Source organism: Ovis canadensis, chromosome 12, assembly GCF_042477335.2.
Source record: "Ovis canadensis isolate MfBH-ARS-UI-01 breed Bighorn chromosome 12, ARS-UI_OviCan_v2, whole genome shotgun sequence".
In the NCBI taxonomy this organism is placed as follows: Eukaryota; Metazoa; Chordata; class Mammalia; order Artiodactyla; family Bovidae; genus Ovis; species Ovis canadensis.
Genome location: NC_091256.1, coordinates 38605376 through 38617270, shown reverse-complemented (window position 1 = coordinate 38617270; position 11895 = coordinate 38605376). Strand labels below are relative to the sequence as shown.

Here is an 11895-nt window from a genome sequence, read left to right as displayed (position 1 = left end):
ATATTATGTAACTAGTTGTTGCTCAGTCACTTAGTTGTTTCTGACTATTTGTGATCCCATGGACTGCAGCATGCCGGGCTTCCCTGTCCTTCACATCTGCCAGGGCTTGCAAACTCATGTCCATTGAGTCAGTGATGCCATCCAACCATCTTGTCCTCTGTCGTTCCCTTCTCCTCCTGCCTTTTATCTTTCCCAGCATTAGGGTCTTTTCCAATGAGCTGGCTCTTCTCATCAGGTGGCTAAATTATTGAAACTTCAGCTTAGCTACAGTGCTTCCAATGAATATTCAGGGTTGATCTCCTTTAGGATTGACTGGTTTGATCTCCTTTATTCTCAAAGAGTCTTCTCCAACACCACAGTTCAAAAGCATCAATTCTTCAGCGCTCAGCCATCTTGATGGTCCAACTCTCACATCCATACAAGACTACTGAAAAAACCATAGCTTTGACTATACAGACTTTTGTTGCCAAAGTAAAATCTCTGCTTTTTCATAGGCTGTCTAGGTTTGTCATGGAGCTTCCCTGGTGGCTCACACCGTAAAGAATCTGCTTGCAATGCAGGAGACCCAGGTTTGATCCCTGGATTGGGACAATACCCTGGAGAAGGAAATGGCAACCCACTTCAGTATTCTCGCCTGGAGAATCCCATGGATGGAGAAGCCTGGTGGGCTACAGTCCACAGAGTTGCAGACAGTTGTACATGACTGAAGTGACTTTGCATCCAGCAGGTTTGTCATAGCTTTTCTTCCAAGCTATCACTGGCGCTATCACTGGAGAAGGGAATGGCAAACGACTTCAACATTCTTGTCTTGAGAACCCCGTGAAGAGTATGAAAAGGCAAAAAGATATGACATGGAAAGATGAACTCCCCAAGTTGGTAGGTGCCCAATATGCTACTGGAGAAGAAAGGAAAAACAGCTTCAGAAGGAATGAAAATGCTGAGCCAAAGCCAAAACAATGACCAGTCGTGGAAGTGTCTGGTGGTGAAAATAAAACCGGATGCTGTAAAGAACATATTGCACAGGAACCTACAATGTTATATCCATGAATCAAGGTAAACTGGAAGTGGTCAAACAGGAGATGGCAAGAGTGAAGACTGACATTTTAGGAATCAGTGAATTAAAATGGACTGGAATGGGTGAATTTAATTCAGGTGACCATTATATCTACTACTGTGGGCAAGAATCCCCTAGAAATGGAGAAGCCCTCAGAGTCAAAAACGGAGTCCAAATGCAGTACTTGGGTGCAATTTTAAAAATGACAGAATGATCTCTGTTTATTTCCAAGGCAAACCATTCAGTATCACAGTAATTCAAGTCTATGCCCCAACCACTAATGTTGAAGAAGCTGAACAGTTCTATGAAGACCTATAAGATCTTCTAGAACTAACACCAAAAAAAGATGTCCTTTTCATCATAGGGGACTGGAATGCAAAAGTAGGAAGTCAAGAGATACCTGAAGTAACAGGAAAGTTTGGCCTTGGAGTACAAAATGAAGCAGGGCAAAGACTAACAGAGTTTTGCTAAGAGAACGCACTGGTCATAGCAGACACCCTCTTCCCACAACACGAGAAGACTTTACACATGGACATCACCAGATGGTCAATACCAAAATCAGACTGATTATATTCTTTGCAGCCGAAGATGGAGAAGCTCTATTCAGTCAGCAAAAACAAGACCGGGAGCTGACTGTGCTCAGATCATGAACTCCTAATTGCAAAATTAAGACTACAACTGAAGTAAGTACGGAAAACCACTAGGCCATTCAGGTATGACCTAAATCAAATCCCTTACAATTATACGGTGGAAGTGACAAATAGATTCAAGGGATTAGATCTGACAGACAGAGTGCCTGAAGAACTATGGACAGAGGTTCGTAACAGTGCACAGGAGGCCGTGATCAAAACCATCCTCAAGATAAAGAAATGCAAAACGGTTGCCTGAGGAGGTCTTACAATTAGCTGAGAAAAGAAGAGAAGCTAAAGGCAAAGGAGAAAAGGAAAGATATACCCATTTGAATGCAGAGTTCCGAAGAACAGCAAGGAGAGACAAGAAAGCTTTCCTAAGTGAACAATATCAAAGAAATAGAGAAAAACAATAGAAATGGAAAGACTAGAGAACACTTCAAGAAGATTAGAGATACCAAGGGAACATTTCATGCAAAGATGGGCACAATAAAGGAGAGAGATGGTATGGACCTAACAGAAGCAGAAGATATCGAGAAGAGGTGGCAACAATACGCAGAAGAACTATACAAAAAAGAGCTTAATGACCCAGATAACCATGATGGTGTGATCACTCACCTAGAGCCAGACATCCTGAAAGTCAAGTAGGCCTTAGGAAGCACTAGTACAAACAAAGCTAGTGAAGGTGATAGAATTCCAGCTGAGCTATTTCAAATCCTAAAAGATGCTGCTGCTGGAGTGCCACACTCAATATGCCAGCAAATTTGGAAAACTCAGCAGTGACCACAGTACTGAAAAAGGTTAGTTTTCATTCCAATCCCAAAGAAAGGCAATGCCAAATGTAACTTGTAACTAGATAAATTTTTAAATGATCTTAAATTAAAAAGCTCCCCACCTCCCTAATTGTTTTACTTTCCTTCATACCATTTCATTTCCACCTGACGTGTTACGTTTTCTTGTGTTCTTTTTATTATTTCTCATACACTATAATCTGGGCTTCCCTGGTGACTCAGACAGGAAAGAATTTGCCTGCAATGTGGAAGACCCAGGTTGGATCCATCAGTTGGGAAGATCCCCTAGGGAAAGGAATGACAACTCACTCCAGTATTCTTGCTTGGAGAATTCCATGGAAGAGGAACCCAGAGGGCTACAGTCCATGGAGTCACAAAGAGTTATACATGACTGAGCAACTAACACAAAAACACACACACTAATATCTACGTTCTTTGAGAGTAAGACAATTGCTTCGTTTGTTCAATACGTTATTCCTAGCATCTAGAATAATGTTTGGTTCTTAGCAGACTTTCATAAATATTCATTTAATGAATAAATGCATGAAAATCAAAAGGTAAGTAAATTATAACTTAAGTTTGCTTGAATATAAAATATCTTTTTCTTAAAGTATTTATCTAAAAAGGTTAAGATTTTAATACTTAAATGAGTACATTTCTCTTATCTAAAAAATTGTTATAATATACACTATTTCCTCAATAATTCCCCATGTATATTGCATTACTGTAGTAGAACCCAGATGTTATCCAGGCAATTGCAATTTCACCAGGATCACACTACAAATAATTGGTTTCATGTTCATTCATCTCACCGAAAAAAGGAAAATATCTTGAATTGCTGTAATAAATAGTAACATCTTCTTTCTAGTAGCCATTCCAAAGTAGGTATAAGTTCTATTTCTTCTTTACCACCTATTTTAGTAACCTGCATATATATAAAGGACAAAACATGACTCAACTTTCTTAAAAAACCATGCACTATATTTAAGAAATTACAAAAAGCTGTATTTGGCTCATAGCTAGTTGCCTTTATGGTAAGTTTTTCTATATCTGACCTCTGCTACTTCCATCTACACTCAAACTAGATTTCCCTTCACAAATAACTATTACTTTGAATCTCATAATTTTTACATTTTCTATAAAATATTTATGAATTTAATTTTAACTACATGGATGCAACAGTTTCTAAGAACATAATAATCCCAATCTCCAGATAATCCCATTTTGACATTCAAAAAACAAGATATGTTTCCTCTCTTCCCAAGAGTATCTCTCCCCCATCTAAATGTAATATTTTCTTAAATTTCTTTCATAAATAAAAGTTGCCTATATCAGCACATATGCATTTATGTGCATGTTTTTGTTTATACAGAAGTTCATTCCACTTTCAGTTGATAATACTTGTTTGAGGTATTTCCATATCTGCACAGTCTACTTCATTTAGCTATGGTCCTGCCCATGTACATGTAAGAGTTTAGTTAGGAGAATGAAAGGGCAGAAAAAGCCACACAGACATTAAACAAATGATGGAAACAAATTAATTGTGTACTTACAACTTGTGATAAATATCAAAGTTTTCTCTAAGAGTATAATAGGGAAATTTCTAGATCTGGGAATGAAGTTTCTGAAAAATCTGAAAAAACACTCTACTTTTATTATCACAATACTTACTATGCCAGCAAATGCCTGTTTTCTAGTTCTTCCTTTAATAAATTACACTAAATATTAAAAAAGCACCTGAGAGGTAAAAAAAAATTCTTAAAATTGAATCTTCAAACATACAATTCTACAAAAAAGAAAAAAGTCACTATTAAATAACTCTCTAAGGAGGCTCTTAAACATAAACTGTTACTCAAATGACCAGGTTTGTCTGAAACCCCAAAAGATGAATTTGTCCAATTATGTTATAAAATGAATAAATTTTCCATGATGATTCTGAAATTTTTAAAAATCCCTTGTAAATATTACCTTTGAGATAAATGAAGCAGTAATAATCCAAAATTCTTTGCAATGTCTAGCTCTGTGGGCAGAGACTACATAAAGATCATATGGATTATAAAAAGCTTTAGAATTTTTTCTAAGGAGGCAATATACAAATTCTCCATCATCTTTCAAAGGTTCCTGAGGTTGAAAAAAATGTAATTAACTTGACAACTTTAAGTAATAAAATGGTTAAACAGATTATTCAATAAGCTGAAACAATTTTAACATAGATTAAAATAAGAAGGGAACCCAAAGTCAATGCTCTGTGACAACCTCGAGGGATGGGGTGGGAAAGGAAGTGGGGGGTGTTCAACAGGGAGGGGACACATGCATGCCTATAGTCGATTCATTCTGATGTACGGCAGGAACTACCACAGTATTGTAAAGCAATTATCGTCAAATTAAAAACAAGTAAATAAAAAAGAATAGTATCACTGAATGAAGCTAACATGAAATCATGTCTATGCAACAAAGCTCAATAAAATCACTCTTCTTAAAGATTGAAGGTATTTAATTTTCATTCTTATACATAATATAGTGATAAAACATCCATGAAAATTGATCTATATACTTACTAACATATGCTTATTAACCTAAAGAACTTGATGATACACCTAGTTTTCACATCTCTTAAATCTGAGATTAAAGCTTGGTCATTTTAATCTCATTTAAATTTACATAGAAATTAATTATTTTGAGAAGTTAGGTAATTTGAGAAAAGTCATAAAGTCAGGAAGTGGCAAAGTAAGGACTTGAATATAACGCTGATTCTAAATCCACATTCTGAGCTATTGCAATATACTAAACATCACTTCCTTACTTACCTGGCATTATTAAGAAATCAGCTATTCTACATTAAGAAAAAGTTTTAAATGAAATTTATTTATTTCAGTTTTGAAACTTTTAACTTTGCTGGCAAAAATTCTACATGAAAGTTAATCAGTCTTTTTAAAAGGTAAATTTTATTATAAAAAGCATTTAGTAACTGAACAATTTCTAACTACTGTAATTTAAAATCTTAGATTCAGTTTTACTTTAAAAAATGTTTTTCTTCCTTGAAGACACTGTTCTTCTCAATTGTCTCAGCTGTTTTTTTTTCTTCCTTATTTTGACGTCTGATATAAAATGACAACCCACTCCAGTGTTCTTGCCTGGAGAATCCCATGGACGGAGGAGCCTGGTGGGCTACAGTCCACGGGTTGCAGAGAGTCAGACACGACTGAGCGACTTCGCTTTATTATGTCTTCCATAGAGATTATGGTTGGAGAAGGCAATGGCACCCCACTCCAGTGCTCTTGCCTGGGGAATCCCATGGATGGAGGAGCCTGGTGGGCTGCAGTCCATGGGGTCGCTAGGAGTCAGGCACGACTGAGTGACTTCACTTTCGCTTTTCACTTTCATGCACTGGAGAAGGAAATGGCAACCCACTCCAGTACTCTTGCCTGGAGAATCCCAGAGACAGAGGAGCCTAGTGGGCTGCCGTCTATGGGGTCGCACAGAGTCGGACACGACTGAAGCGACTTAGCAGTAGCAGCAGCATAATGTGCTCTTAAAAACCTTAATAAACAACCTTAAAAACTGTAAATAAAATGAAACAATAAACTCTGGGTGATGACTTATATAGTACATGAACTTTGTTATAGTTATTTGACTACTTGAGGCATTTCTACTCTAAATTACATCTCCAAAAAGTTAAGGTTACTAGAAATTTAGTGTAGACACAATTATTCTAAGTGGATCATATATGTAATTAAATAATCTGATTACAGAAGCAGAATAATATTCCAATTACTCTTTTTCAATTAAAAACAAGTGTTACTTTTTATATTCTCAATTCTTTCTCCACATACAAATGAAACATATCCTATCAGAGAGTCCATAGAGAGCTTATGATAGTAAACTCATGTACAGCTATGTTTTTTTAAACTACTATGCCCACTATCTGCCAGATACCATGCCACAAGCATTATATCATTGAATTTTCATAGCTCTCTACAGTAAGCACTACTATCTCCACTTCAAGGTCCAAGATACTAAAGCTCAGGGAAGTTAGGAACTTGCCCCAAATAACATAGTGAGTGTATAGAAATTCAAAACTAGGTGAATCTGATTTCATCATGCATGTATTTTACATTAATGCTGCCTCTGAATAATAATCAAAAGACCATTTATCCTCATGGGAACAGTCTAGAGCAAGGATCAGAAAACTATGGCTAAGTCCAGATATCCAATTCTTAAATAATTTTGTTTAAATTCAGCCATGCTCATTTGTTTATATACTATCACTACTGTTCCACTACAATGACAGAATTAAGTAACTAGAACAGAAACCATATAGTCTGAAAAGCTTAAAATATTTATTATCTGGGTCTTTCCAAATAAGTTTTGCTGACCCTTGGTCTAGAACAGTGGTTCTCAACTGTGCATCAGAATCACCCAGATAGCTTAATAAAATACAGATGTCTGGGCTCCAACTTTAGAGTTTTAGATTCAGAAGGTCAAGGGTGAAGATGAAAATACATGTTTCTAATATTCTGCAAGCTGTTTCTGATGCTGCTTGCCTGGGGGTTGCACTTTGAGAACTTCTGAACTAAAAGTAGGAAGAGATGATCCTATTCCATCTTAGATCACCTGTCATAAAGGAGGTCACAGGAGGAAGATCTTACTTCTAATCATAGCTTCTACCTTTAGTCGTGTGACCTTGGACAAGATAAAATCTCTCTGAGGAGGCTGCTGGGTAACAAAAAAATACAAAAGGTAAGAAAATAGAGGAGACAGAAAATCAGTACCAGGAGTAGGAGAGTAAGAAGGATAGAATGCTACAAAGTATTAATACATCAGAATTTCTCTGTAAATCACAAAAAACTAATCAGCAGGAACACAAGAGTAGATTCAAAATTCAGGGAGATGTCTTATCTGTTCATCAGTCTTTAAATAAGTGAAATGAAGTTACATCAAACATTTTTTGTAAGCAATTACCATAAAACAATGATTGCAATTTGATTAATGTAATGATGTCTAATTTTGATAGAATATCTAAAATGAAGGAAACAAAGATTTACATATAGCTTTTAAATTTTAATTTTTATACTAAAGACTGCATAAAATATAATAATACCTTTAGAAGTATCTTCTGAGTTGCAGTTTTGAAACATCTGTATTCCAAACTGTGCTGTGGTAATACTGTTTGCCAACCGAGTTTTTCTCTTAGTCTAATAATATGACATATCACATCATCATCATTTGGTACTAGTTTAGAAGGTAAAAAATCCAATATCCAATATAAGTGCAAATATGGACATTACTTAAGGATAATGTTAAATATTTATACATAGAGAAAAATTTAAATGGTAACATACTTAAAATTTACACAAACATTATTAATTAAAAGAAAATCCAGCTTAAAATTGAATCTTAACAGCAGCTAGAAAGGAGGAATAATATTTTTCTGTTTAAGAAAGATATTTCAAAAGACAATTCCACAATTACACAGACAATTAGCAAGAGAAGATACCAGGAACAGGAGTTAGTTGTAGTGTTCTCTTAGGTGGAGGCAACAGGATCAGAAAAGTTGGGATGGCTAAGTGAGATGGAAAGAATTCTTCCTAGAATTCATCCAACAGACACCTCTCAGACCTTATACTTCTTGAAATCTTAGCAGCTGACAATTCTCTTCTTCTTGAAACATTCTCTTTTTTTGGTTTTTATTCACCATGCTTTATATATTGTTCTCTTAGCACTTAAAAGCCACACTGACAAAACTTAAAATGCTAAGAAGTAGTTCAAGATATCTGGTCCTCCAGAAATCACACAGTTTCTTTGCTAGGAATTAAATGATACTTCAGCTATTGTATAAAACAGTGTCAGGACTAGAATATGGCATATCATGACCCTAAAAATAACCATTCCTCTTATAATATTTTGTTCCCTAGGCACCTAACTTATTTTACCCTCGTCTGAGCCTTGTAAGTTGCTTATACATGGAAATACATTAATAATAAGAATACTTTATATCTAACATTAGGTATAAAACAGAGAAAGGGAGGCACTGAAAATTAGTAAGGAGATGACACAAATTATGTATGTCCAATCAAGAGGATATATAATATCACATACTTAGATATGAACATATTATATGTATCTGTAGAAACCAAAGTAATGTGGTGTTGGAATAGGAAAAGCAAAACAGGTCAGTAGAAAAGATTCAGTTCAGCTCAGTTGCTCAGCCATGTCCAACTCTTTGCGACCCCATGAACCACAGCAGGCCAGGCCTCCCTGTCCATCAACAACTTCCGGAGTCTACCCAAACCCATGTCCACTGAGTTGGTGATGCCATCCAACCATCTCACCCTCTGTCATCCCCTTCTCTTCCTGTCCTCCACCTTTCCCAGGATTAGGGTCTTTTCAAATGAGTCAACTCTTTGCATCAGGTGGCCAAAATATTAGAGTTTCAGCTTCAACATCAGTCCTTCCAATGAACACCCAGAACTAATCTCCTTAGGATGGACTGGTTGAATGTTCTTACAGCCCAGGGGACTCTCAAGAGTCTTCTCCAACACCACAGTTCAAAAGCATCAATTCTTCGGTGCTCAGCTTTCTTTATAGTCCAACTCTCACATCCATACATGACCACTGGAAAAACCACAGCCTTGAGCAGACAGACCTTTGTTGACAAAGTAATGTCTCTGCTTTTTAATATGCTGTCTAGGTTGGTCATAACTTTCCTTCCAAGGAGTAAGCGTCTTTTAATTTCATGGCTGCAATCACCATCTGCAGTGATTTTTGGAGCCCAGAAAAATAAAGTCAGCCACTGTTTCCACTGTTTCCCCATCTATTTCCCATGAAGTGATGGGACCGGATGCCATGATCTTCATTTTCTGAATGTTGAGCTTTAAGCCAATTTTTTCACTCTCCTCTTTCACTTTCATCAAGAGGCTCTTTCGTTCTTCTTCACTGTCTGCCATAAGGGTGGCGTCATCTGCATATCTGAGGTTATTGATATTTCTCCCGGCAACCTTGATTCCAGCTTGTGCTTCCTCCAGCCCAGCGTTTCTCATGATGTACTCTGCATATAAGCTAAATAAGTAGAGTGACAATATACAGCCTTGACGTACTCCTTTTCCTATTTGGAACCAGTCTGTTGTTCCATGTTCAGTTTTAACTGTTGCTTCCTGACCTACATACAGGTTTCTCAAGAGGCAGGTCAGTTGGTCTGGTAGAACAGATTAGAGTAGACATAAAACCATTTATAAAAGACAGCCTAGTATAGTCAGAGCTTTGGTTTTCCCAGTAGTCATGTATGGATGTGAAAGTTGGACCATAAAGAAAGTTGAGCACTGAAGGATTGATGCTTTTGAATCGTGATGTTGGAGAAGATTCTTGAGATTCCCTTGGATAGCAAGGGGATCCAATCAGTTAACCCTAAAGGAAATCAACCTTGAACGTTCATTGGAAGGATGATGCTGAAGCTGAAGCTCCAATATTTTGGCCACCTGATGGGCTTACTGGAAAAGACCCTGATGCTAGGGAAAACTGAAGGGAGGAGGAGAAGGGGGTGACAAAGGATGAGATGGTTGGATGGTATCACAGACTCAATGGACATGAGTTTGAGGAGGCTCTGCGTGTTGGTGATGGACAGGGAAGCATGTTGTGCTGCAGTCCATGGAGTCACAAAGAGTTGAACATGACTGAGCAACTGAACAACATTCAGTAAAAAAGGTGTTATTTCAAATCAATGGAGGAATTATTATAAATTATAATGGAAAATGGTTAGCCATTTGGAAAAATATGAGGTTATATGTAAGCATAAATTATAGATGGATTAGGGAAATAAATGCTGAAAAGCAAATTATAGATGTGTTAGAAGAAAATATGCGAGACCATGTCTATAAACTTGGGGTAGTGAAAGTTTCCTGGGAAAATAATCAAAGCATGTTAAAAAGAAAACAATAATAAATTTGACTTCCACAAACAGCAATTTACACAGGAAAAGCCATCATAAACAAAATTAATATATAATTAACATACTGACAGAAAATGTTTATAACCTGTATAAGACTAGAGATTAATATATCAAATATTTAAAGACTTCTGCCCAATCAATAAGAAATAAACATTTTGATAAAAAGATGAGCAAAGAATTTATAGGAAAAGACAAATGGCCAGTAAAAAATGTTCAACTTTATTAGTAAATCAGGGAGTTGTTCTCACCAATCAGACCAGCAAAAAATTAAAAGTTGGGATATCAACTGCTGACAAAATTAATCCTTTTATGCAAGAATGTAAAAGTATAAATTAATATATTCATTACTGATGGTGATTTGGCTGACTTAATAGGATTTAATAGAGATTGTTGGGAAACGGAAGTATAATTTAGGACAAATAAAGAATAATGATCTTCCAGAATATGTAGTAAGTTTAAAGAATATCTTTCGAAAAGCTGGGAAAAGTGTCTTTCTAATAAGGGTCAGATTTAATGAAAAAAAATCATAGATATTTACTAAAAACAGACACTATATTATATATTCAACATTGGAGGGTGATGCACTTCCATAAGCATGCTAGGTGTATAGTCTAATCCAAGACAGAAATTCTTTATCTCAGAAAAATGAGGAGACTGGTCTATATCCACCTTCAAGATCAGTTAAGAATATAGGGAGTTCTGGCTTAAGATGAGGAAGATGCTGAACCTCTTCCCATGGACACATCTAAATTTGGAACAATTTCTTCTAAATGACTGATACATGTGAAACAATTTCCTCTGAAAATCTCCTTTGGCAAAGCAATAATAACATATTGGACAAAGGAGAAGATAGCCACATTAAAGTGGGTAGAGAGGCTAAGATAATAATCTTGTCCAAAACCCCACTCCTGGCACAGCAACCTAAAACCCACAACCCCAAATCTGAAACTCAATTTCTGAAGCATTTCCCTGAAAAGCAAAGGTTTTGAATCCCACATTGGGCACCCCAACTTTAAGACCTACTCCTAAGGGATCAGCACCCCCCCAACCCCCCGCAAAAATCTAGATTTGAAAACTGGCAAGGTTTGTGTCCACAAGACCCACAAAAGTGTAGTGATATGAGAAATGGCTCTTAAAGGGTTTGTGCACTGGACTCACCCATGCAGAAACATAGCTCAGAGGCAGCTGATCACACTCAGACTTTAAGGGAAAGAGGTTCATTTGCATGTATTAAAGGGTTGGCCTGAGAGGCAGGCATCTAATTTAACGCACACGTTAAGACCCTGCTGGAGCACTCTCCAGGGACAGAGACTGGTGGACACCATCTTTAGACTCTTCCTCTGCTTGCCCTAGCTGCCAGGCACCATTTGGGGACCCTCCCTTTGACCCATTACAGCCAGTGATCACCTCTGCCACACTCCAGAGTACCAGTATCTCCCAGAAGAGAGGCCTTACATGCTTCTGATGCTCTAATTT

At 36.8% G+C, this 11895-nt stretch overlaps 1 protein-coding gene across 1 annotated transcript in view; it reads right to left on the bottom strand.

The window, feature by feature from the left end:
• Window positions 1–3282: 3282 nt before the first annotated feature.
• The window catches only part of LOC138416405 (dynein axonemal heavy chain 14-like), a 31757-nt gene continuing 23144 nt past the window's right edge, over window positions 3283–11895 (bottom strand). The window contains exons 3-5 of the mRNA XM_069545490.1: window positions 7576–7705; window positions 4443–4595; window positions 3283–3399 (exon numbers count right to left, since the gene is read on the bottom strand). Of these exons, the coding sequence (XP_069401591.1) occupies window positions 3283–3399; window positions 4443–4595; window positions 7576–7705 (400 nt within the window). The remainder of the gene's footprint in view (window positions 3400–4442; window positions 4596–7575; window positions 7706–11895) is intronic.